A 27,927-nucleotide genomic window follows, 5' to 3' on the forward strand; every position below is an offset into this window, starting at 1 on the left:
AGAGATTAAGAGCAATACCCAAAAATCCCTTAACACTGTCTGGAAATATATTATTATTTTTTTTAAGTTTATTTATTTTGAGAGAGAATGAGTGGGGGGGGGGTGGGCAGAGAGAAAAGGGGACAGAGGATTCGAAGTTGGCTCTGTGCTGATACAGAGAGCCCAATGTGGGGCTTGAACTCACAAACCATGAGATCACCTGAGCCGAAGTCAGATGCTTAACCGACTGAGTCATCCAGGTGCCCCAAGAAATAGATTATTTGAAGTCAGACCCCTTCTGCTAAAATACTTCACAGAGATATACTGTGTGAATGACAGCCTAAATAGTCCACTTAATGTTGTGTCCTTGAACTTCTGCAACACAGCTTCTCAAACAATGTCTTCGGAGCATGGGTTATGTATGTCTCAAAGTGAACATGGAACGGGAAAAATCAGATCTTTGTTTTTACCAACTGCCAACTGGCATTTTTTTCAATTATGAACATGGGTCACAAACCACAGTAATATCAGAAGTATCTGCACCTCTGCCATCCATAGAAATCACAAGGATTTTCAATTCTTAATTGTTGCAGGTATTGCCTCCAAATGGTATCACTGTTTGCTGTCACATTGGTCAGGCATTTTAAATTGCTTTCTAGTACTCTGCAATTCTAAATTGTTTGTTGGTCAACATATGAATGGATGGGAGTCATTTTTACTCTTTGTTAAAGTTTGGAAAACTGCACTGTTCAAATGAGAATTCGTAACTGTCTGTAAGGCAGCATGGCTTTTGTAGCATGGATAGATGCACAGATAAAAATATGTTATCAACTGGCTTGAAACATGCCTGGTGGTTGAAATAGCTATTGACATGTTATACGACCTAACTTCTTATTGAGAACAAACCACTCATTGACATGCACAATGTTGTAAGATCTGTATCAGTGCTTCTTTCATTTACTGTTCTGTTTGTAATGCTGTAAGTTTATTAATTTAAAAACATAATTCTGAGAAAAGGTTTATATTTACCAGATTGTTACAGAGGTCCCAGGACACAAAAAAAGTTAAAAACCTGAGCCCTAGGGAATCAATGTATGAATTTTAAAAATTGCATACTTTTGTTTGGATGAGTATATATTTACCTTTGAAGGATCACAGCTCATATAAGTTCCAGAATTCTTGACCCTCCCAAAAGATTAAGAAGGTATTATATTTTTGTCAATCTAAGTGAAATGACTTTCATGATTTCTCTAAATAAGCAGCCTTTTTCATGTCATTCCATGCCCAGACTAACCACCAGAAACTAGAATATGAAAGGAGACCTATAAGGAACACTAAGCACAGCTTTGTAAGTATTCTGCACTAAAGGAGCTGGTATCAAGCAACAATTCCAAAACTTGGAAATCCAACTGTCTAACTAGGAATTCACTGCTTTAGTTCAACAAATGATAACAAGAAATTATTAAGAGATTTTTATACATCAAAAATACACTCAACATGAACCATAACATAGGGGCAGCTACCCTAAAACAGGTTTAAAAATTCTCCATCTAACTGCACAGGAACAAGACAACAAAATCAAACCATTTCCCAAAATGGTTCTAAAGAAGGAAAATCTAAGAAAATTGTGTGTGTGTGTGTTTTGTGTATGTGTATGTATGTGTATATATATATAATATAGGTCGTTATAATCTATTGTTAAAATATTTTTAATATAAATGTTATTTTTAGCATAAATGTAAACATTTCTTACCCTTTCAATACTGTGTTGCAAACGTAGTTTCATCCTTACAACTTCCTGTTGCCGAAAAAGCTCTTTAAGTGGATCTGACAGTGAAGGTGGTGGTGTAATCTAATTTTTAAAAAATACATAGTTAAAAATATTAGGTTTTGTTTACAACAATAGGCTATTCTTATAAAATTAAACTTCTTAGTGTATCACTTAATGAAAACATAAGTTTTGATGTTCTCTGAATTAGATAATACAGTAACGATTATCCAACTGGTTGTTACTTCCCAATCAATGGTCTGAAACACAGCAGAACTTACTGGTAAATTCAGATGTTTTAATTCAGAGGCAATAGCAAATTTCAAAGAGCAAATCAGAAGGACTAAGGAAGTTCCTGACTACAGAGACACATTTTAGAGCATTAATAAGTGCCAGCTCACATATGGGGGGGGGGGGGGGGGACGCACGCGGATGGTCACAAAAACAGAAAAACACCAAGCAAATAGTCGTAAACATTACAGCAGTCTGAGTCTCAGTATGGTAAGTCTCTTTGTTGACATGTAAAAATTAAATGCTAAAGTGCTGCGCTTTACATTTACTGAATTAAGACTTTTTAAAAAAGAAGGAATTATCTTCTGATAACTTCTTTATTTGCATGTGATAAACCCTCTTTGTCCATCCATACTCAAAAATCCTGCGGTTGGTTCATCTCTAATTTGACTATTAAAGTGGACTGCTTTCTGGTAGAAGCTGGCAGTTAAGGAAGCCAACTCCATCTATGCATGTGCTCTACTGTTATGAGACATCTGTGATCCTTTTAATATTCTCCCTCTACCCTTTGGAATATCTATATTCCTCCTCCCACCCCTGACTAGCTTCTAACTACTGTCAGCATATTGGGGCAAAGTAAGGTATCTCAGTATGTTTTGGTAGCATGTGGGAACCTAGTTGACTCTTCTGACTCTTCAGAAGGTGGGACAAACAGATTCTATGTGCTTCCTGATGTGGTTCTTAAGGAATTATATAACACCATATACAGAAAGCTCTAGACAAAGAATCAAACTTGTATCTAACTGGGACTCTATCATCAGTGAACAATTTACAGGAATTATGGGGGTCCAAAAAAAAGTTAAATCCTATCACAAGGATTCACTCAGTTGAATCAATGTGGTGGAAAATTCTATAGGACAGATAACTTATTGCGGTGGATTATTTTTCATGCCTCTAACTGAAATAATACATCTGTTTGATTTCTGTGTCTTCTAACCATCTTTAAATTTAACAAGAGTAACAGTAAAGTTTAGTGCTATGGTTTTAAAGTTTTCCAAAACCATAAAGGCCTCCTTTATATCACCCAGAGGAAGAGTATCTACTCCTTTGAGCCTGGGGTATCAGAGAAAGCTTCTTGGAGAGGCTTAATGCCTGAGGCTGCATCTTAAAGGAAGAGCCAGAATCAAGAGTTAAGAGAAAGGAGTTGTGGGGGAAAAAAGAAGAGAAAGAAGAGGGGAGGGTAATTCCCAGAAGAAAAGATAGCATAATCAAGTTCATGAAACAAAGAGATAGTAGGGTGTCAGGAGCCAACTACAAGTTGAATTCCTGGGATATCAACTTTGAGGGAAGGAACGGTGGGACATGAGGATCAGCAGGGGCAAAGTCATTAGCGTTCTGTAAACCAGCTTTTTTTTTAACCAGCTATTCTTAAAGTGTGTTCCACAGAACACGGAGCCCACAAACATGACTTGCGAGAAATGGTTCTAAGAACAAGTGGGTTTGAGAAACATTGTACATATGTACTCACTCAGGTGTCTCACAATCAAGTTAAATTTAATGGTTCTGAGAAGTTCAGAAATGAAGAAACCTATTTATTTTTAGATTAATGGTACTTCATTTCCCAAACTTATTTTTTTATTAAAAAAATTTTTTTTAATGTTTATTTTTTGAGAGAGAGGTTGACAGAGTGTGAGCAGGGAAGGGGCAGAGAGAGAGGAAGACCCAGAATCTGAAGCAGGCTCCAGGCTCTGAACTGTCAGCACAGAGCATGATGCAGGGCTGGAACCCACGAACCGTGAGATCATGAACCTGAGCTGAAGTCGGGCACTCAATCGACTGAGCAACCCAGGTGCCCCATTTCCCAAACTTATTTGACCATGAGCTCTCCCTACCTTGCCCCAGCCTGCCCCCCCCCCCATCCCGCCATGTATTTAATTAACATGCTGTGGAACAGACAGTATGTATAACACAGTGTAAATTTTGTATGTGGTGGGGAATCACTGAAAGATCTTACAGCTCACTGCTGTGTCTGCAGAATAGATATTAGGAGGACAAGAAATTAAGAAAGCAAATCACTGTGACACTGGTGTGAGAAGGAGGGAGTGGAAGGGATGGGGTCTAAAAATAATGATTAAGGATAAGAGAGGGAGCAGCTAATGACCACTTGTGGGTCCTCCAGCATGAGGGGGCCAGATAGCTGGTAGGAGATACCCCAGGAGGAGAAAAGAGGAAAGAGAAATAAGGGTTTTGGATAAATTCAGTGCTGACATGTTAAGTTTGTGGAGCTCACGGACATCCAAGTGGAGCTAGCCAGTTAGCAAAAAAGAAGCTGAGGAGAGAGGTTTGGGCAGAACACATAAATTTGGAAATTTCCAACATCTAGCAACGTACAGAGAAATGGTAAAATCACCAAAGGAATATATGGAGACTTTCTGAGGAAACTTTCCTTTTGCTGTTTCCCTCATCTATCTTTAAGTAAATTATGCTTGGGGATTTTGTCTTTTAAGATCTGTGAGTCCCAGGAGTCTCTAGAATAAAAAAATCTCTTGATAGCTTCCCAGGGATGCTCTTCGTGCCCCTGCTGTAGGGACTCTGTGTCGGTACTAGTGACCACAGTGGATACCATGATGTGACAAGTCTTTTTCTTTTATTCTCGCCCTGTTCATTTGCCTTTTGGGAACCTGACCTAAGGTTTCACTTTTCTTCGTTTCATTTCCTCTGGAGAAACAGCAGCATTCCGGTTAGATTATGAGAAAAATACCTGATAGAAGAACAAACACTTAAATTGACTTTGGAGATGTTTCACTACATTTCTAACAGGTTCTATAAACAGATCACATAAATGTAGAGATTAATTCAATAAGATGGCAATTAGCTGACAGAGGAAACAAATGGATAAAATCATATTGGAAGGTACTAAAAATAATGTATGTAAAAGTGATCTTTGTTATTCTGGGATTTACTTTTTAGGACTAAGTTTTGAACAAATGAGTTTCAGGTCCAATAAACTCAAAAGTAGCTTTTTATGAACAAGAGGTGGGGGGTTTGCATATTAACTCTAGTAAATATGAACCTTAAAGTTATTTTGAGATGGATAAAATAATGGTAACCTCTCAAATCTGTATACTGTTTTAAAATTTTTAATGGGTTATGGCATATACTATTTCAACCTGCTTTGAGGTAGGGTAGGTATTATTGTTTTACAGATGTGAAAACTAAGAATCAGAGAAGTGAAGGAATTATTCAAGATCACACAGCTGGTTTGTAGCAAAACCCAGACAAACTTATGTACAGTACTTAGAAATCTCCTGCTCTTTCTACTATACCGTGCTGTGTTTCTTTAATAACTCTCATTAAAAACAAACAAAAATTACACTCAGGTCCTTACACTCAGAAAAAATTTTCAGCTCTATTTATAGTACTTTTTGAAACATTTGCTGTAACTAAATTTTGATTTAATCAAAGCTGTATCCCCAGTACTGCTACAAGAGAAACTTGTATTACATCATCTTTGAAGGAGTAAGAAAAGGTGATCATAATCAAATGCACACATAATATATATACAAATATACATGTATATCTCTCAACAGGCAGCACTGAAAAGGCACCCTGACATGGATTAGAACTGTTTTTCGTGAAACAGTTTGTACAAAGTTTAATTTAAATAGGTTCTTTATGTTTTTACCTGTATTTCAAGCCTATGATACAACATACTTCAGTTAAAATTTTTTACTCTTTAAGAGGAAACAAAGGAAACAAAACGATTAGCTTTATATTGAGTTAACAAATTATTTTATTGAGAAAATTTGAAAGAATGACAAATTTACAATTCTATTTTTTTAAATCTACTATTACTGCTTATTGGTAGTAGAGTAATATAAAAATCTCTTGTCTTTCAAGATTTAAAGAGCACTAGCATCAGGTAAATTCTATGGATGTGGGACTAAAGAACCACCTTGTCTCTAACTTTTTGTTCTTCTCTGAACTGGGCTTTGAAAAGCCATGCAAAGGCATGATGTGAAACAGTATAAAATAGCCTGGGGAAGCATCATGTACAGTAGGGCATAACTACCTAGAAAAGCCTAGAAAGGTATGGGAAGACCTGTAGACAATGATGGGGACTTTGGTTTACAGAACATTAAGAGTCTCTAAAGATGTTTATAGCCAGGTAGTCATATAATCAGATCTGAGTTATATATAAGGTACCTAGACAGTAAGAAAGCTAGATGGACAGAAGAGATTAGACTAGAATCCATGACAACTCTTCAGAATGCCTGTTTTGTTGATTTCTTTTTATTTAATTTTTTTTTTTTTTTTTTTTTTTTTTACTTTTGAGAGAGACAGAGCATGAGCAGCAGAGGGGCAGAGAGAGAGGGAGACACAGAATCCGAGGCGGGCTCCAGGCTCCAGCTGTCAGCACAGAGCCCAATGCAGGGCTTGAACCCACGAATGGTGAGATTGTGACCTGAGCTGAAGTTGGATGTTCAACTGACTGAGCCACCCAGGCGCCCTTATGTTTTTTATTTTGAGAGAGAGAGAGTGCGTGAGTGGGGGAGAGGATCAAATGGGAGACAGAAAAGTAAGCAGGCTCCATGATGGAGCCCAATGTGGGGCCTGATCCCACAACTCAGGGATCATGACCTGAGCTGAAATCAAGTCAGATGCTCAACCGACTGAGCCACCCAGGTGCCCATTTTGATTTCTGAGATCTAGTTAGCACAATGCTTAGCATTTGGTTATGAATTACTTGATTATGTAATATTCTGAATATTTAATTATGCAATATTCCCGTATGTGAGTGAACAGTGTACGGAGCTAATGTGGTCCTTACACAGCAGTAGTAAGAAACAGAAGGGGAAAGGAAGTAAGATGAATCAACATGACTTAGTGATTGACGTGAAGGTTGAATTTTGGGTTGCCAGTCTGGGAAATGAGAGAGCAGGTAACGATAATAAGTAAATCAGAGAGGACAAAAAGAGCACTTCTGCGGTAAAATAAATGGGCTTAGTGTGGGACCTAATGATTTTATGGATATTGTGGTACAGTCAGGTGATGTTCACAAGCAGCTAGAAACACAGTTATGGACACCACTATGTATTCACAGCTGAAGATAAATTTGGGATTCATTCTACAAGATAAATAGTGTCCTAGCCCTTAATCAGATTACAGGCAGACATGTAAACAGTTAACTATGATATCATGTGGGAGGTATGAGAAAGATAAAAACAATTCTGCTTTGACAAGATTTTGCACAGAGGTGACAACACGGCCGGAACAAAGGCACGGAAGAGGATAGAAAAGGAGGCCTGGCGAGAACAATTATTTCAGGTAGAAGGAACAGTACTAAGCAGAAGTAATGAACAAGAGATTTCTATTCAAGAGTGAATTAAATATGGCTGAATTATTGGGTGAGTTTGGAAGCAGTGAGAAAATGGAGCTGGAGGGGTAGACTGGGGTCAGATTACAAAATGAATAAGGTTATGCCATGACTATGTGGATTTTAAGCTGTAGGCAATGGGAAGCCAGCTAATCACAGCTAAGATATTTAAGTAGGGAAACAGTTTTTTATTGTTGTTGCTGTTTTTAAGTTTTACTTATTTAGGTCATCTTTACACCCAACGCAGGGCTCAAACTCAGGACCCTGATACCAAGAATCGCATGCTCTTCCAACTGGGCCAGCCAGGCACCCCTTTATTGTTTTTAAAAGGATACAAGTTTAACAACAAAAGAGAATGCTTCTGCAGAAAGAGAGTAGGGGAAAAAAAGAAGTGAAAGAGTGGCTGTAATGTTCTAAGTGAGAGATAATGATGAGGGCCCTAAAACAAGGCAGTGGTACAGGAGACAGATTCTAGAGAGAGTTCTAAAGTAGAACGGTTAGAATTTGGTAATTGATAGGATACTACTCTGGTGTCATCACTAATAAAAAAAAAAAAGTGGTTTCTGAGCACGTGAGAGAGAAATCATTTCTTTTGGTCTGGGGGAGTCTGAGTTTGGAACAGATGCTTGGCACACAGTTAGACTCCTCGTTCAGGAATGAGGCACTCAGTCTCCAGGTCCTAGGAATATAGGAGGCTGGCAGCTCTCACTGGAGTTCCTCTCTAGGAACCGGCAGCAGGAAAACTGGAAGGAAGACAGTTGGCATGTGCTAGGCCTCGTGCCCTCGCTGGGTGCGAGCTACCTGTCAGAAGGGCCACCCCATTCCAGACCTTCTGTGCGCTCAGCTGAAATGAGCGCTGCAGCTACATTTCAGTTCAACTTCTCACTCTGCCGAATTCTGGTTCCTTCACACATGTACTCACATTTTTCCTGGCAGCACTCACCAATAAGCCTCTTGTGCCTAGTTTAGGGTCTGCTTCCTGTGGAACTGAACCTATGACAGGTATGCTGCCTGGAGGCACCTACATCTGATTCTGGAGGTCAACAGAGAGGACATGACTACGTAAGAATTTGGGGGCTAACTGGCACATGGAAGACTGCTGTAAACAACAGGAATAGGTAAGACCATAATGACAAGAAGTTGACTGAAGAATTGATTCCTAGAGAACTCTGATGCTTAAGGGTGGGTAGAAAAGTCATTAAAGGAGAGCATAAAGGATTGAAGCAAGGGAACCAGAAGAGAGCACCGTCATAAAAACAAGCAGAGGAAAATCTCATGAACAAGATGGTCACAATGTCAAATGTGACAAAGATCAAGTAGAAAGAAAAACAGGCCAACGAATCTGGCATTATAAGCTCACTGGTGATCTGTGACAGTACAGAAGGTTTAAGAGATGAACAGGAAGTGATACAGAGAAAATATCAGGTGGTGAAAGAGAGAGGGACAGCTTGACAAACTGGCATAGTTATGGGATAACTTTCTTTTCTCCAACATGGAGACCCAAATATGTTTGGAGTGGGCGGATAAAGGCCAGTGGAGAGAGGTAATTAAAATCACACCAGTAAATAGTGTCTCAACAGAGAAAAGTTCCAGAGAGGCCTGAAGAGAATGGGATCAAGAGCACATGGAAATGAATTACCCTTCAAAGGCAGAGAAGCATACCTCCTTTGGGACAAAAGAAAAAGCAGGTAAGGAAAAAGAAAATACCGTAGACCAGTGCTGATCACGAAGGTAGTCAACAGCTACACATGGCTATTGAACACTTACTGAAATGTTAGTCCCATTTAGGTTGAACTGACATGTACTAGAAGTACAGCAGATTTCAAATACCTAGTACAAGAAAAATACAGAATGTCTTGTTCATTAACAATTTTTCTACATTATATATTTTTGTTTGTTTTAAGGATTTATTTAAGTAATCTCTATACCCAACGTGGGGCTCAAACTCACCTGGCTCCACCAGGTGACCCAGCCAGATGCTGATATATTTTGAAATAGTATTCTGAATATACTAGGTTAAATAAAATGTTAAAATTAATTTTACCTGTTTCTTTTTCCCTTCTAAAATGTGGCTACTAGAAAAATTAAAACTACAGAAGTGACTTGCATTATATTTCTATTGACAGCACTGAAGATGCATATTTAGTGATGTTACTTACTGTGGGAATGCAAATCTTGCTTAAGGGGTTTCCATCCAGGAGGTATGAGCCATTAAATGTCACATATTCATCATAATACTGAGGTGCTTGAGGAATAACACTACACAACAATTTGCGCTTTTCTTCAATTTTTTTCCTTATATGCAAGTATTCGAAATATGGATTTGCTCGCTCTGAACTGTATGGCTGAATCTCATCTAGTTTCAGAGAATCTACGATGGCTGCCAGAGACTGCTGAGTTTTCTCTTTTGCTTGTAGTAAAGAGGGACTCACTTGCACAGGCTGAGGTACACGGGATACTTTCCTTTTCCGTGGGTGGTGAATTTGAGGATCATCTTCTTCAGTTAATCTTATTCTTCCTCTAGGAGATGAAGAGTCGCTGTCTTTTTCTGATAGTAGTGTACAGCTAGCAAGAATCTGTTTGCTTTGATTTGCCACTGTATTCGCTTTGTTTCTAGTTATCCTTTGAGGGATTTGGTTTTCGGTCTTATCATCTTCAGCATTTTCTTCTAATTCTACTTTACCTAATTGACCATATTTATGCATCTCTGGTTGAGCTGACTGTTGCAAATGGTTTTCCAGACTTGATAAAGTGCTTTGTTGTGATTCTTCATCTTCAATGGAAAGCAAACACTTTTCACCTTCAGGACAATGTTTTGGATTATCTTGTTCATTTAGGTTCCCTTTTGGGATCGTGGCACTCATTTCACACAAATCAGAATCACATTTATCATTCAAATGAGTTAAGACCAAACTCTCCAGTTTGTTTTCTTTCTCATGTGAAATAACCTGAATATCAGAAGTGCTACTCTCAACTTCATGGCCACTGGAAGACTTATACATGAATTTGCCAAACGCATAATGTGTATTTAGCTGGGAAGAGGCATCGTTTCCACTAAAGTCTTTTTCTGATGGTAATACAGGTAAAGTATTAGCCTTTTCAAAATTTGGTGCTGCTTCTTGAACACTGCTTTCAGAGTACAATGGGACAAAGGCATCTGTCTTCTGAACATCTGTTAAGACAAAAGTATTCTCTACCTCTTTTGTAGATTCATTGTCAGTATCTAAAACAGAATTGATAATTTGAACTGCGTTTTTCTGTTGCAAAATACTCGACTCTTGATTGGCAACATATGACATAGACATATGTTTAGAAATAGATTCAGCATCTGAAAGTGATTGGCTGTGGAAAGAGCAAGGTTGTTGGGAAGGCAGAAAGGACGCTGGATCCTGAGCACAAGAGTTTCCTGGCAGTTCAGTCTGGTGCAGGGATAAAAAATCAGTGTTCTGTTCTTTCAGTATTTTGTTTTCAGAATTACAAAAGCCTTGAACAGAAGAATCTTGATCAGGTGTACCAGAATTTGGGCAGATAAAGTCACTGGTGCTTAAGGATTCCAGTCTACTATCAACAGGTACCTCCCATGATTTATTTTGGATCACACCAACCTGATTAGATGGCTCTAAATGCACAGGACTGTCCATTAAAGTGCCCACTGGAACAGTACTCTTGATAACATTTATATCAGCTGAAATATATTTGCTGTTTACAGATCTAGTTGGAGACGCTGCAAAACTGGAATGTATGTTAGACATATTTGAAAGTTCTCTTTCAGGCACATTTAAGGACACCTCAGGTTTGGGAGAAGGACAAATATCTCTTGGCACAGCTAAGCCACCTTGATTGTTTTCTTCTGATACTGTTTGGAATTGTTTTGTATGTTCACAAATGACTGATGGCATGCTACACCTTCGAACTTCTACAGCTGGTCTCCCCTCATTTATCACTAGTTTGACATCTTCTACAGAAGATGATCGGAGATGGGATGTTGGAAGTCTGCTTGTAAATGGTGGCTTAATCCGCTCTGGCAGTTCAGCCAAGCTATCTAATTCCCTTTCATGAAGGGCAGGAGATTTGGCAATTGGCAAAAAAGGTGACTGGGAAAAGGACATTTGGGAATCAGAACCCTCCAACATAAAGTCAGAGTCATACTCAATTGGAGGCCTGGGGGTTGTCACTGTAGTATGGCAGGAATCTTCTGAGCTAGCAACCGAAATCATGGATACAGATCTAGAGCTGAGACCTGGTTTTTCACTTTCTGATCTAGGAGATCTGTTTAAGATATTATCTGAAACAAAAGATGACTTCCCTAAATTCATGATATTTTTGGCATCAACAGATTGTGATCTGTTACTTACAGCATCTTTAGACTGTTTCTCCTTGGTATAAGCATCAGTCAACTCTGAACTCTTGGACCTAGTAAGTTCTTTATTTTTAGACTCAGCTAGTACATGCTTTTTTTCTTTATCTTTTACTTTAAGTTCTAAACAATTCCGATTTCTCAACCGCTCCTTTTCTTTCTGCTTAATTTTTTCCTTATGTTTTTTGTGCCACTGCTCTATTTCTAGGTCTTTAAGGCTTAGCATTCGTTCAAAACTTGTCTGCATTAAATCATCATTCACTAACCTCTTTTCTTTAGGTCGAGTATCTTTTGATGCTGGTGATGACTTAAGTTTAGGTTTATCTGCTTCCGATTTTAGTTTGAATAAACTATTTAGTTGAATTTTATCTTTGTGCTTATCTCGTTCTTTGTATCTGTCTATATCTTTGTCTTTTTTATCTTTTTCTTTTCCATCAGGGGTTTTCAAAGGCTCATCTTTTGTTTTTTCTTTAAGGGATAAAGTTTTCTCATGTTGTGCTTTACTACTGTCTGCCATACTTGACTTCTTCTCTTCCTGGAAGTGTTTGGAGTTAGTTGTATTTACACTTTCTTTATCTCTAGATTTTTCCTTTTTATCTACCTCCCTGTCTTTTTCTTTATTTTTGCTTTTTTCTGATTTAGTATAGTCACTGTTGTCTGATTGTTTGTTTTTTTTTTCCATCAAGTGCTTTTCTTTGCTTTCTGCTAGATGCCTCTCTTTTTCAGGTTTTTCTTTGTCATGTTTTCTGTCCATCTTTTCTCTACTTTTCTCTCTATCGTCAGCTTTTTTAATAGTGGTAATATTTTTCACCTTTTCACCTTCTTTATGGCATTTCTCTATGTGATGTGAATACAGCTTGTCTTTTTCTTTTATTCTGTCAACACAGTCACTAAGATCTAATTTATCTTTCTCTGACTTATGCTCATGCTTGATCTTCTTCTCTTTTTCAGAATTTTTTCTTTCAACATCCTTTTCTTTAGTTTGAAACCGCTTTTCTGATTTTTCCCTTTCTTTTACATGCTTTTCTTGTTTTTCAATCTCTATTTCCTTTTCCATTGAATGTAACCCTATAGATTCTTCAATGGCATTTGTTCCTAAAGAACTGAATTCTGTTTCTTTATCTATGGGTACAGTCTCTCTTTCTTCTTTTAAGTCTTTTATTTTTTCCTCCCTAAAAGATTTTTCATTTTCCTTTTTAATCTTCTCTCGTTCTTCTTTAAAATTCCTCTCTTTTGAAACATGCTTTTCCTTGGTTGATTTATCATCTTTTACGTTTTTTTCCAACTTTGATTTTTTTTCCAATGTTAGGGACTCATGTTCCATATTTAAAAACAGATCTTCAGTTTCATCACTTTTAAAAAAATTCTCTTTCCAAAATTCTCTATCAAATTCTACACTCCGCTGCAGCTCTTTAGCACTATCTCTATTTTTGTATTTTTCCTTTTCACTTTCAATTTCTTTTTTATGCTTTTCTTTTTCCCTTTCTTTGTGTTTCAATTTATGCTTTTTTAATGTTTTACCCTCTTTATCCATTTTTTTCAGTGTGCAGTCTGAATTTTCAAATGTCGGACTATGATCTTCATCTTTTACTTTGGCATTTGACTTTTCACCAAATTCTAAGTGGAAATCTTTCTGATGTTTATTTTTTTCCTTATGCTTACAAGATTTTACACTTGAACTTTCTGGCAAGAATTCAGATTCTGTGTTATCATACCGGATAAGATCAGGCTGTAATGACATTTCAGAACTTCCTGGTGATAAACATGTTTTAGTATGTTCTTGTTTTAGTGGTGTTGACTGCTTTTCACTTAGTCCACAAGAATGTTTAGGAGATTTACCAGTGGAAATATGAAATAAATGTAACGAAGTATCATCTTTTGGGCTAAAAGATTTCCTAAAATTCCCCTCTTCTCTGGTCTTTTCTGAACAATCGAGTGCAGTATTAACTGTCAAGTTTGTTACTCTGGTATTTTCTTTTCCCTCTTTTTCTTGCTTCAGCTCTTGATTCTCTTTATTTTTGTTCTGATTCTTTAATTTTCTTTTAACTTTGCCTTTCTGTTTGTGTTCAGTTGAAGCTCCATATTCCTTTTTGGTTTGTGTATCAGAATTTGATGTTTCAGGGACAGAAGATGGAGCAGAAACCTTTTTATTCTGAAGAATTTCTTCATCTGAACTTTCAGAACTTGAATACAAAACTCTAGATGGCTTTTGTTTTTTACTTTTAAATGATTTAGGATAGAAAGCTTTCTCCTGTTTTGCAAATAAGCTATTCTTTTCTACTTCACCTTCATTCTCTTTCCGTAGCTCTTTTCTAAGAATATGCCTGTCATCAATCATTTTATTTATTTCTTCATCATCATCATCTTTGAACTCATATTCATCAAGAGCAGATGGAAGAGGTGCTTTGCTGGGAATTATCTGTTTACTTTCACAGATGAGAGAGTCTTTCTCTGTCTCAGAGTCAATGTTTTCATCAACACTGGAAGGATTTACAGACCGAGCCTCTTCAGAATCTAGAATAAGAAAAGAAAATCTATTGTTGGTCAAGAGACAATTGTCAGAAAAATAAAGCTGTGAGAAAAATATAGCATAAATAGTAACTATTTCAATTCAGAAAGAAAATTTCAGAATATGAGAATGATACAATAAAAATATGTAATAACTCTGCTACAGTACTGTGGAAAACCTTTATAGATAATATGCTTCATAATGAGATCTCCTGATTCTTTTAAAAGCAAACAATACGATTAACTCAATTCATATATCAAAGGTACATAATATAAAAATGTGTAATACAAAGCAGAGATTTATAATCCAGGGGACTGAATTCAGAGGAAACATTGGCTACTAATGTTATGTAAAGTTTTAATATGTGTACTTTTTTTTTTCAGAGAAAGAATATCTAAGTAAGATTCTCTGATGCAAAAAAGATTAAGAACCACTAACTTAAAGGGTTTAGTTAAGTAAATATCACACCTGTTTTATGTTTCAGAATTTTTATGAGTAAAGTCATAAGGGATCAAGTGATTTTCATAAAGTATAGTAACCTAAAGATGAATGGTTTTGTCTATACAAGATACATGACTATCTGGTTTAAAGAAAATCTTAAAAGGAAACATATTCCACAATTACACAATCAAGATTATAACAAATTGAATACATATGTAATTTGAAAAAAGATACCATGTCCCTTAGTTTTCTTATCTGTAACTTAGACTTACTACTAATATATACTCTAGTACAACGGGGGTAATAATGGGCTCAATTTCTACATATTTTTTAAGTAGGCCTCACACCCAGCAGAGCCCAAATGCACAACCCTGAGATCAAAACCTGAGCTGAGATCAACAGGTGGATGGGTGCTGAACTGACTGAGCCACCCAGGCGCCCCAATTCTACATTATTTTTAACATTACAATTATTTTTTTTTAAATTTTTTTTTCAACGTTTATTTATTTTTGGGACAGAGAGAGACAGAGCATGAACGGGGGAGGGGCAGAGAGAGAGGGAGACACAGAATCGGAAACAGGCTCCAGGCTCTGAGCCATCAGCCCAGAGCCTGACGCGGGGCTCGAACTCGCAGACTGCGAGATCGTGACCTGGCTGAAGTCGGACGCTTAACCGACTGCGCCACCCAGGCGCCCCAACATTACAATTATTTTTAAGTACATGAAAGTTTAGTTGAATCTAAGCTGTATAAATAGAGCCAAAACATTGCCAAATTCTATTTCATTGTATCATTTGTAAGAAAAAGATTTTTTCTTCCTAGGTGGGCATCTTTTCTTAGCTGAAATGTATGTTGTATACAATAGGCCTTTATCTGAAAAGAAAACCCAGGCTCCTAACTAAAAGTAAAGAAAACTGTGGCCTCTAACCAAGGGGGAAAACCAAACTTACTAAAAAATGACAGATAACACTTAGGCACCTGGCTGACTCAGTCAGTTAAGAGTCAGATGACTCTTCATTTCAGCTCAGGTCATGATCTCACAGTTCATATGAGTCTGCTTGCTCTTTTCTCTCCCTCTCTCTGCCCCTCTCTCACTCACATGCATTCCCTCAAAATAAACTTAAAAAAAAAAAAGATTAAAAATTGTAAACACTTCCTTTGCTAAATATTTATTAAAATTGTGAATTTAATACATTAAGCTTCCTATATAAAGTGACCTAGTTCCCAAATGTCCTTCTCACAAAAATTCAAATTCCAGAAGCACTGTATAGGAGCTCTGGAGAGATCATAATCTTAGTTTTGGAGATGAGGTGAGAATATTCTAAATGAAACGATTATACTGACACATGGTATAAAAAAGAACATTTTTAGAATTCTAACTAGCTGTATAGATGTTGAAAATGCTCTCCATTTCCAGCCACCAATATTGCAATACATAGTACCAAACTACAGAACTGTTTCAAGGAACATCTATTTTGGGAGCAGTGTTTATTTTGGTCTTAAGGTACTATAAGAATATGAACTTATACAACAGGTGTTATTTTCTATTGTTAATGCTTTATAATTTGTTCTTGAGGGCTTAAGTCTGTGTAGTTTTCATGGATTTAATTCGTTATGGTTTGCATGTAACTATCCTGTTTTTAAACCAACATAAAAACGTTATTTTTATGTGAGAAAAATCAGAACATAATCTATTAACTACAGAATTATTTCAAATATATCTAAGAACTAATATTGGGGGCGCCTGGGTGGCTCAGTTAGCCAAGCATCTTGACTTCAGCCCAGGTCTCAATCCCACGGCTTAGTGAGTTCCGGCCCCGTGTTGGGTATATATAACTATCTTATTTACATTTCTCATCAGATGATTAACTTTATTGGAAATTAGGATTTTTTCCTTTGTAAATCCCACAAACCCTCAGTTTCACACCAAGAATCAGTCTCTAATAAATGTTTATTCTGTTCCACCAGGCACATAGTGTTCAAGGTGCTAGGGGGTGACAAGATGAAAAAGATAGTCCTGCCTCTTTAACAGTTACACAACTTGATAACTGCTAAAAAGGCAAAGGATACTAGAGTGAAAGGGTGCACTTGGAAGAACTAGAGAAGGAAGAAAGCAGGATTCTCAAACAAGTGGCCCCAAAGCTGAGGCATGAAAGACAGGGATTTTAGGTAGGATTTCAGGGCATGGAAAGTACTAGGACATAAACAACATAAACAAGCAGATCCAATCACAGCGTGTATACCATTTTATATATGGCTTTTTTCCACTGAACAGATCACATTTTCTTCTGAAACTTAATTTTCTTCATTACTATTTTTAAAGACTGCATATTGCATTGAATTAATTTGTAACCATTTAAACGGATTCTTCTGAGGGGACATTTGGGTTGTTTCCAATTATTTGATATTACAGATATATAATAACATAGAAAAAATTTTTTTGTATACGTTGTTACTTGAAAACAGCAATGTATCAATTTGTGTGTATGAAAAAACAAGAGAAATCCATCAAAAAAGTTATCTCTACTAAACTTGTGCTAGAAGAATTATGATTTTTATTTTCTTCTTCAAGCTTTTGTTTTCCCAATTCCTAGCATTACAGGTATTACTTTTCTCTTTGGAAAAAAAATTTTTTTAGAAGTTCACTAACATATAAAATAGTATCACTATTTTTAAAATTACTGATGTGGCTCATTTTGCCATGTGTTTGCATTTCCTCCTGTGCAATGTCACTTTATAATTTCTTCAGCCTATTTTTTCCCGATTTTTTTATGCATATTAATACCTGACTTAAATTGCACTATACATAATAATCTCATAGTGCTTACCATTTGCATTTTACCAAGGTTAAATGCAAATTCTTTAAGGGAATTACACATACATGTGTACCTTGGGTTTATCATTTGTGCTTCTGATTCATCAACTAAAGGCAATTAAGCAACGTTCCTCAATGCAGCTACTTTTCTCCTATGGTTCTTTTTCAAAGATGACTACTTTTTAAAAAAAGGAAATGATGTAAACTTTAAAGTGAGTCAGTTATCTTAACACTAATTAATGCCCATGATGAGAGAGTGGAATTACTCCAGTGAAGGATCGTAACCTGGCTCTGGTTGGTGAGTTGCATGTGGCCATTGGGCTTGCTCCACTATATGGTGGTTGGTTCTCAGCAGCCGGTGGCAGTAACGCTGTGCCGCTCTCATGAAGCTGGTGAGTCTAATCTCAGCAAAGGTACTTGTACCTCCATGACATCATTTCACTTGCAGACTAGGCTGAAATCTCTTCTCTTCCCTAAGCAACCCTAAACCTTCTGCTTTACATAGAGCAAGCTGGTCTTGTGATTATAGTGCGGTAGTAACTTTAAAAAAAAAAAAAAAAAGTTTTGCCTTTCTTAGGAGATGAACGCTTACAGTGAAGATAATCATCTGGACTCCAAATCTTTAAATTCTTGTAGTCAAAATGGCCATGGCTATCATTATACTGTTATTTTCCATTTTGTTCCAATCTTTCAGTCTTCAATTATCTATTTAATCAGTAATTTGATTTGTATTTAAAACATTTACCAAATTATTTCTGACAAAAGTTCCTTTAAAAAAATGTAATGTTTATCAACTCAAACAATTTTATTGGGGTAACTAGGAAGGCAAATGAGAAATACAAAGGTTAAGCAATTATACAAACATTAAGCTTTTCACTATAGCATTTTTCTTCTTCATAAAAAAAGGCTAAATAAAGTTTAATTGATTAAAAACACTTAAATACATTTGAAATTTGCTCTTATACTTCTCAAGGTACTTTTAGATATTTGTAACAAATACTAGTGACATTTACAGAAATAGCGAAATGTTATTTGAGGTCACTATTATCCTTAGGCTTGACTTTTTCCCTACTGAGACTATCATGTTATTTCCATTTCTTCTTGTATGGTACCCAAAAGGGGCAGCAAACAGAGCACATGTGACCAATGCAGGGAGATGATAATATTCCCAAGTAAATCCCTCTTTCAAAATCGCTGCAAAACCACCCGTGTGCATTTCACAAACCAATTACAGCTCACAAGCCTAAAAGGGCATTCAGTAGAGGCTGGGCTTTTAAAATGGTTTTAATTATGATTATATTAACTTTTAGGAAATATAACTATTCTAATGTCACATATATTCTGGGAGTGGATGATGATGACATAAAGCTAAATGCACCATGAGCCTAAACTTGAACTTACAGTCAAGTCCATATCTCTACTTTCTTGAGCTTTAGCTGCCTAACTTGGACCTTCTTGGACACGTTTCAATCATCCTAACTCAAAATTGAAGATATTCAACTCATTACCTCTTTCACAGCTGTTTCCTCTTGCTGCTTTAAGCCACTATTTCCCACTTCTGGAGCATACCAATCAACCCACTTACTCCAACTGGAAACCTCAGAGGTTTTTTTTTTTTAACACTCTCATCTCAATTCCTCAACTTCCAAAATAACTGTTTAAAGTTTCTATCTCTAGACATCTCTTAAATCTATCTTCTATTCCCACTACCACCATCCCAGCTTAGATTCTCATCATTTTTTGCCTAGATCAGTTCTCACCTTAAACCACAATGTGGCCAACATTATAGGAACATACTAGGTCTCGTATCATCTGAGGGTTCTCTACTCTAGGATAAAACAAAAATTCCAGAGATGATGGTATGAAACTTTTCAAAATGTAAAACGCTACTATTTATCTCTAACAGGATTTACTATTCCTATTTCAGAGACGTGTGAACAGAGCATGAGCCAGGAAGTAGCTTGTCCAAAGTTACCTCGCTCTTAGGAATATAGCCCAGGATACTTTTGCCTGACTTCACCGTATTTCTACATTGTCTCCCATCTCTCTTTTCTTCTTGCTATTCACATTAGCCACATCAGTATACTATTCACTCTTCCCCAAATTTACATGCATATTTATGTGGGTTCTAATCAGCTACTCTTTATTATTTCCCAGCTACTTAACTAGAAGATATTTTAGATTAGTAGTCAGGGGGAGGAGCACTTCGAGAATTTATAAATAGGAAGGGATTGGGGTAGTCATCTGTTACGGGGAGGGTATTGGGTAGGGGACTTGTTTTGAGGCTGTTTGAGTTGGTATTTATGGAGATTACATGTTTACTTGAAGGGGTTTGGAAGCAGATAAATTTAACTTCTCATGTATCCTTTGAGAACTCACTTCCAAAGGTGTGATTTTTAATCTCTGTTTCCCACAATATCTTCAATGCAGTCCACCTATTCTAGATGAGTAAGTGCTTAAATACATGCATGCACACACGTTTCAGCTTCCTGTAAACCTTCAAAATATATGATTTTATTAACAGCACCTGCCTAAATCTATAGCACCCAGAGAATGAAAAATTTTTGTATTTTAAATTTGTGGGATGGAGTACAGTAGGGAAGGTAGTGTGCTTACTGAAGAAAAACAAAAGGCCAATTTATGGGATTTGAGAGTCATCTGTGGGAAGGTAACCTTAAGCAAGGGAGCTGTAATTTTCTGCTGGTTTTCCAGATTATTCAACAGATACTTCAAATATAAGTCCATGACTTATACTCAGGGACTTACGTAATAACTGGAAGATAGTAGGCGCTTAGTTAATGTAGAATAAATACAAATAGGATGTTTTAGAACCATATTAAGACATCAAGAAATCAAGTGGGGGTGCGTATGGTAGAACAGGAGGACTGCAGAAAGGGATGTAAACATGCAATACAAATTTATCCACTCTACAAGTTTGTACAGTATCCAGGTGGCAAATGATGTCGCCACTGACTACCATGTGGGTAATTCACTGCTAATGTCCCCTTTAAATTCAGCTATTTGAAGAGGTGGCAAATATCTCATCCACATGCCATTTAGTTCCCACATCACCTGCCATGTGGAGCACAGCTCTGTTATTTGATTTGCTTCAAGCCACCTTGAACTTTGACAAAGCCTGCACTTTCACACATTATGTGCTAACATGCCTATCTTCGTATATTGAGCTCATGCTCTTGTACATCAGTTGCTGAACTTTTTTAGTCAGCCAGAAATTTATTTTTAAGCAATGGCACCATTTTTATATAGAATTTATATAGCTACATATTGTTTGTATTTTATGCAAACTGAAAAATTGCTGATACTGGTAATAACACAGTTAAGATGGAAACTGAACAGATGTAATAAAGTAGAAAAATCTTTAGCCTCCTTCAGAAGCTCAATGAAATGAAGACTCTTCAACTGTGAAGAAAAAGAAAATTAGAGAACCCATATGAAGTACTACATACATGTACAGTGTACTGACATCTTGAAAAGTAATGATGAAAATAAGATTTTAAAATTACGAGCAAAATCAGCATGTAAAATATTTTAATAATTATTTATATAAAGAGTTTATGCCAATACTTCTAGAAATTAGTTTCAAAAGAAACCTAATGTTCGCTTCAGTTTTGACAAAAATTAAGAAAACTGACCAGAAACATTAAAATAATCTGCTCAACCTTCAGCAAAATTTGTTTTTTTTTTTTCCAACGTTTATTTATTTTTGGGACAGAGAGAGACAGAGCATGAACGGGGGAGGGGCAGAGAGAGAGGGAGACACAGAATCGGAAACAGGCTCCAGGCTCTGAGCCATCAGCCCAGAGCCCGACGCGGGGCTCGAACTCACGGACCACGAGATCGTGACCTGGCTGAAGTCGGACGCTTAACCGACTGCGCCACCCAGGCGCCCCAGCAAAATTTCTTTGTAATACCCACAAGCAACTTTTCCTTCTCAACATTAAAGTCAGTTTACTATTGTACTCACTGAAGGTAAACTAAGAAAATTTGAAGATGACAACTTGGAAAAATAATTCCTTAAGTGAGATCATGGAGATGCAATGAGCAAAATCCAGACTATGGGAAAATTTACCAGCAAATCATCAGGTTATTTCAACCAAAAATTGTAAGAACATAAGAATGAAAGAGAGGGGCGGCTGGGTGGCTCAGTCAGGTAAGCATCCCACTTGAGCTCAGGTCATGATCTCGCAGTTCGTGGATTCCAGCCCTGCATCGGGCTCTGTGCTGACAGCTCAGAGCCTGGAGCCTGTTTCCGATTCTGTGTCTCCCTTCTCTCTCTGCCCCTCCACCACTGGCGGTCTCTCTCTCAAAAATAAACAAACATTAAAAAAAAAAAAAAGATATTTATAAAATTAAAAGATACTTGGACATATCACCCAATTAGCAATATGTGGACTTTGTTTGCAATATATATAGACTCTGGATTCTGACTAAAAAAATTAAAGAAAAAATCTTTTGATTTTATGAGGCAATCACAACTTAGGACAGTAGCTGTATATTTACTAGTAAAAACATTTAGTTAGCTTAGGTATGTCAATGATATTATGGTTATGTATAAAGTAAAAAAAAAAAAATTCCTACCCTTTTATAGATACCTACTAAAACACTTGCCAGTGAATTGACTTCAAAATGATGGAGTATGGAAGAATGGAGAGAGAAAAACAAGATTAGCCTGAAGGTGGTAATTAGTAAAACTGGGTAATAAATATCTATGGGCTCATAACAGTATTCTTTCTACTCTTGCATATATATGACAAGTTTGATGATAAAGGTAAAATCACTAATTTGCTTACAATCATATTACAATCTATTTAAAAATGTTTTTTAAAACAAAAATGTTATGCAATATATAGGACAAAAAAACTCTAAACACATATATAAAGAATTAAAAAAAATAATTTTCTTACTTTTTGAGTACAAAATCAGGTTAACACGTAAGCAAATTTTCAGGAAAATGTTATATATGAAAATGTAAACTTTCATTAAAGATTTTTAATTAGTGAATGGTAGACTCTATAGCAAGACCCAAAAAACACCAGCTATTTTCATTTTCAGAACCCTTTTTGGCAAGAGAAGCTGCCACACTCAAACATAACGAACGTTGAGTCTGGCCACAGCACATACTGTAACACCATTAAGTGAAATAAACATACACTAAATTCATATTGTGATTTTATGCTACAGCATATAATACATTAGGATCATCAGACTCTGAAGTTTTCACACCCAATGACAATCGGCATGACAGAATGGAAAAGTACATGAGGTCTGTGTTTAGCTCTAGGTTTGGACCTTTGCTCTGCCACCTAATGGGTCAGTAATCTATTATCAGGGATTAACTCACAGGGCTACTGTATTAAATTTACATATGTGCCTGGTATATCCTGGCACACACCATACACGTGATAAATATTAACTCACTGCTTAAAGAGAGAAAAATGTATCATTAAATTAAAAAGCAATTAAGTAATAATGTACACTTAACATGCCAAATTCAATAAACTGCAGGTTAACTTGAAAAGCCGAAATTAAATCCCATAGCTTTTCATATTTGTTTAACTTAGTATCAGAAAACTGAAGACAGAAAGATTCAAGCTGACTCCAGGCACTTACTGCACTTATTACAGGGTTACAGCAGAGGTATGTGGTCCGTTAGAATGAGGGCAATGGAAACCACCAGTTTTTCAGGTAAAAAATGGACATATGCAGACACAGACTTCTGGGGCAAAGAGGAGGGGCAGGTGGAAGCAGTGAGGGGAAAGAAGAAAAACAGAGGGTACCAAGAAACAACTTTCTTGTATTAGCGTCTGGTGGTATTTATATTTTTAAACATAAAAGTACTAGTCATAATTGACAACCCCTTATGTAAAATATTTTTTGGTATTCCCCAAAGAAGGGGAAAATGGAACAGGGATGGAGGGGTGGACACAATTATATAAACTGTTTCATTTGCTAATCAATTTAATGCCCTTACAGGTTGATTAAAAAAAAAAGTTTCTTCTACAACTTAATAAGTAGATGAGAACTTTTTGTTGAAAATAATCCATGGAGAAAGCTTAAAATGAATACCATATTTATGCAAGTCTATAAAGTGTCTCATTTCTGTATCCACCTTATGGGTCTAGGATACTACATAATAATATTAATAACAAATTTATCCATGACCCTACGGCTAATAAGTGGCAGAGCTAGGTCTTCAAACCCAAGTTTCTCTGACTTTAATACTGGTACTCACAACCACCATGCTGTCACTTCTGAGTATATAAAAAACTTTAAATACAGTCAAGATGAACTATACAAACAACCCAGTATAATCATGCCATAATCTCTAAAAATTCATATGAATACCTTCTACTTCTAGATTTCACGATTAAGTATACCAAGAAAACAACTCTGCTACAAAACCCTAGGCTCTACAATAAAACATTATATTAAATGAGATTTATTGTTAATTTATATGGAAAATGATTTGAATTAAAACATAATGCTGTTAAACATACCCACCTGAGGTTAAAGTTGAATTTCAAACATGAACTTGCTATCTATTCTTTGCCTGAGTTTGAAATATTCCCATCTTAGATATGCAGTATCTGGATTTATATATTCCATAAATACATGAAATAAGAGATTCAAAACACCTCATTCATGACTATTAATCCAATTTATAAAGGAAAAAAAGTCAGGGAATAGGGAAAATGGGTGAAGATAGTCAAAGGGTACAAACTTCAGTTATCAGACGAGTAAGTTCTGAGGACATAATTCATAGCATGGTGAATACAGTTAATACTGTATTGTGTATTTCAAAGTTGCTGAAAGTAGATTTTAGAAGTTCTCACCACACACACAAAATTGTAACTAGGTGAGGCCATGGATGTGTCATCTAACCTTACTGTGGTAATTATTCTGCAATATACATATATATCAAATCACTAAGTGGTACACCGTAAACTTACACAATGTTATACATCTATTTCATCTCAACAAAGCTAGACATAAAAAATAAAGGAAAAGCAGCCATGCTGTGACTACCTTAAATGACTAAATCTGTGAACTTGATTAGATTTCCCATCTTTATAATGGTAAATACAAATGACATTTTATTTTTTTAAATGTTCTTTTGTATTTTTCCTGAAGATTTTATTTTTAAAGATTTTTTTTTTCAATGTTTATTTATTTTGGGGACAGAGAGCGACAGAGCATGAACGGGGGAGGGGCAGAGAGAGAGAGGGAGACACAGAATCGGAAACAGGCTCCAGGCTCCGAGCCATCAGCCCAGAGCCTGACGCGGGGCTCGAACTCACGGACTGCGAGATGGTGACCTGGCTGAAGTCGGACGCTTAACCAACTGCGCCACCCAGGCGCCCCCTGAAGATTTTATTTTTAAGTGATCTCTACATCACACATGGGGCTTGAACTTACAACCCTGAGATCAAGAGTTGCATGCTCTACTGACTGAACCAACTGGGCACCTCACAAATGACATTTTCAATTTGAAGATTACAAGGCTGCAATATTATATAAATATGGTTCTCAATACTTAATTTTAAACAATTGGACATGTGTAATGTGATAACCTTATTTTAGATTTTCACTAGTTTCAAAGCTAGTATTTATCAAGTGCTTAACTCTGTGCCAGTTGATATTCTATGCGCACTCATATATTCATTTATTTAACTTTTATTTACCACATCTTCATACCGTTTGTGCTGTAGTCTTTATTTTACAGATGTGAAACTTAGTACATCCAGGTTAACTAAACTTGCTGACAATTAGAGATTCAAGGATCAAACCTAGATAGTATGGAGTAGTAAATCTGAGCTTTTATTATTGAACAGCCATTTCAAAAAGAGTGGAAAAAAATGTTTTATGACTTGATTTCCATTACCAAAATCTCTACAATGTTGAAAGCTGCATGTGTGTAATATATTTAACTAGAACTAAGTATTCTTTAGACATAGGAATACTTTCTTAAAAAAAAAAACCAACAAAAACAAACAAAAAAACCCTTTATATTTAGAATGGTGTTTGCTTATACATGTTATTTTTTATTCGGAGATGGGTTAGTGCAGAAAAGTCCTAAGCTGTACTTTTTTTTTTTTAAGGTTATTTATTTTGAGAGAGACAGAGAGAGAATATCCCAAATAGGCTCAGCGCTATCAGCACGGAGTCCAATGCAGGACTTGATCCCACAAACCATGAGATCATGATCGGAGCTGAAATCAAGAGTTGGAGGCTTAACGGACGGAGTCACCCAGGCGCGCCCCCTAAGCTATACTACTTTGGTAATCTTTTTTATAAAAATTGTTTTCATTTATTTTCAAGTAGCATTTTATTGTTCTTTTATTATAAAACAGTTCATGACAGAAAGCCAGAGAAATACAGAGTTGGGTAAAGAAAAACTACCAATAAAATAATCCCACCACCCAAGAGAATCATTCTTCATAACTTCTTTAAAGTATTACATATGCCTTATTTGAATTTAACTAACTTAGAAATAATAAAGTGACAGAATTTCTGAACTTCGGGTCTTTTCTCTTGGCTCTTCTAAATCATCTGACCAAGAGAGACCTTCTACTGTCATTTCAGAAAGCATGCTTTTGCTCCATGAGCAACCCAAAAATCATGTCACATTTTAGCTTGCTTTTTAATTAGGCCATGAATTATTCATATGTTTTATTTTTCCTGGAGTTTTCACCTTTTTTCTTGTTCATCAGCTCAGACAATATGCCTTCACATCAATACCAGACACAGCAAGCTCTCCATCTAATTTAGACATTATGTGTATTGTTACCTACTTTCTCTTAATAACATTCCTCATAAAGCTGACATTTTGTTAAAACATATGCCAACGCTCATTGTTGTCACTCTGGAATTTTTCACCAAAATCCTGAGTTAGTTTTTATATCTTCCTTTTAGACTTGTGTTTTGTGTCACTGAAGAGTAATATATATATATGTGAGGAACTTTTCCAGAGAAAGAAAGCCCTGACACTTGAGTGATAGTTGGTTGGGAACGGAATTCTAGGTTCAAAATAGTATTTCACAGAATGCTGTAACTACAGCTCCACCTGTCTTCTAAAACATATTTGAGAAGTCTGATGCCAGTCTCTCCTTTGTAGGTAACATGTTTCCCTGTGATACTGGGAGCTTATAGAATTAAAAAGAATTTTATCCTTGAAGTTATTTTCTTCTCAACATTTGCTCTTTTTTGTAAGATGACTACTGTATTATCCTGGGTATGTTTTTGTTTGTCTGTTTTTACCATTTTTCGCGTATTTCCAATGTCTTTTGTTTAATGTTTTATATGTTGCTCTTCTCTTTGATCTCAAGATCTTCAGCAAGGTCCAGTCTGTTCTTTAGAGTGTATAGAATATTTACTTTCAGTTATGATAAATATTTTGAATTCCGAGGACTTTCCAGGTCTACTTTTTCACAGCAGTCTTTTAGTAGACTGCCTTCCAAGGATCTCCAAGAATACTGAGAACAACTTATCCTTCTGTTTTCTGTATTATTTATATTCTCCAAGGTCAATGGTCCTGCTTGTTCATCTTGGCCCTTCTTGTCTTTCATTCACTTGATTTTCCTTTTCCTTAAATCTCTGGATTTCTTGTTGTACTGATAAAAGGAAAAACTCATTTCTTCAGCAGTTTTGTGGTAAATCACTACAACAGGCCTCTCCTCTGAGAGGCCTTTGCATTGATCTGTGGCTCTCTCTAATCTCAGTCTTCCGCTGAGACTGTTTCCTGAATAAACTAATTGTAGTTTCAGAGACTCTCTGCGGCTTGAGAGGAAGAGTACTTCACAAATGCTGCAGGCCTCTCTTATGTATATTCTGAGTTGTTCCTTTGCTCTGTAATAGTTCACTACTCACAACTAATATATTTAAGGACTAATTGTAGAATTTACTTATATTACCTAGCCAAAGAAGTAACACTAAAAAAAATTTACTTGCATTTTAGGAAACAAATCATTACAGCTTTCATATCCTTAAATTGACTGAGAAATGTAGCTCAGAGACAGGGGGGAAAAAACCCATCAGGTAATTTTATATAGACTCTTCTAAATCTCCACTTCTAAGCCACAGTTCTCCTAAGTTTAGGTATTTAAATTCTGCTTTCTGGAAGAAAAGCAGTCATACATCTATTTGGAAGTAAGTATGCCATACGAGGACATATTTTCACTGTATTTCTATAATAATAGATGCAGGTAAGAGAACTATAGTCAAGAGTTTAGGGGTGAGCTGGGGAAGGAAGAGAATATAATCAACAGTTGAAAATACTAAGTCTAAAAGCAAAATCTACATAGGAAGTAAAATCAAGTACCACAATATTCTGTATACTCCCTCAATTAGTCATAGTTACACATTGCCTTTCTACTAAAATGTCAATAAAACAGATAAACTAATTCTATAAAGTATAAATAAATAAAAAAATTT

The 27,927-nt window shown here is 36.2% G+C and overlaps 1 protein-coding gene across 4 annotated transcripts in view; it reads right to left on the reverse strand.

Annotated features, from left to right (window-relative positions):
- The window catches only part of ANKRD12 (ankyrin repeat domain 12), a 126,271-nt gene that overhangs the window by 6,445 nt on the left and 91,899 nt on the right, over nt 1–27,927 (reverse strand). For all 4 annotated transcript variants that reach the window (XM_047827346.1, XM_047827348.1, XM_047827347.1 and 1 more), the window contains 2 exons: nt 9,515–14,226; nt 1,733–1,831 (listed from right to left, as the gene is read on the reverse strand). In XM_047827346.1, the coding sequence (XP_047683302.1) occupies nt 1,733–1,831; nt 9,515–14,226 (4,811 nt within the window). The remainder of the gene's footprint in view (nt 1–1,732; nt 1,832–9,514; nt 14,227–27,927) is intronic.

This window comes from Prionailurus viverrinus, chromosome D3 (assembly GCF_022837055.1).
Source record: "Prionailurus viverrinus isolate Anna chromosome D3, UM_Priviv_1.0, whole genome shotgun sequence".
NCBI lineage: Eukaryota > Metazoa > Chordata > Mammalia > Carnivora > Felidae > Prionailurus > Prionailurus viverrinus.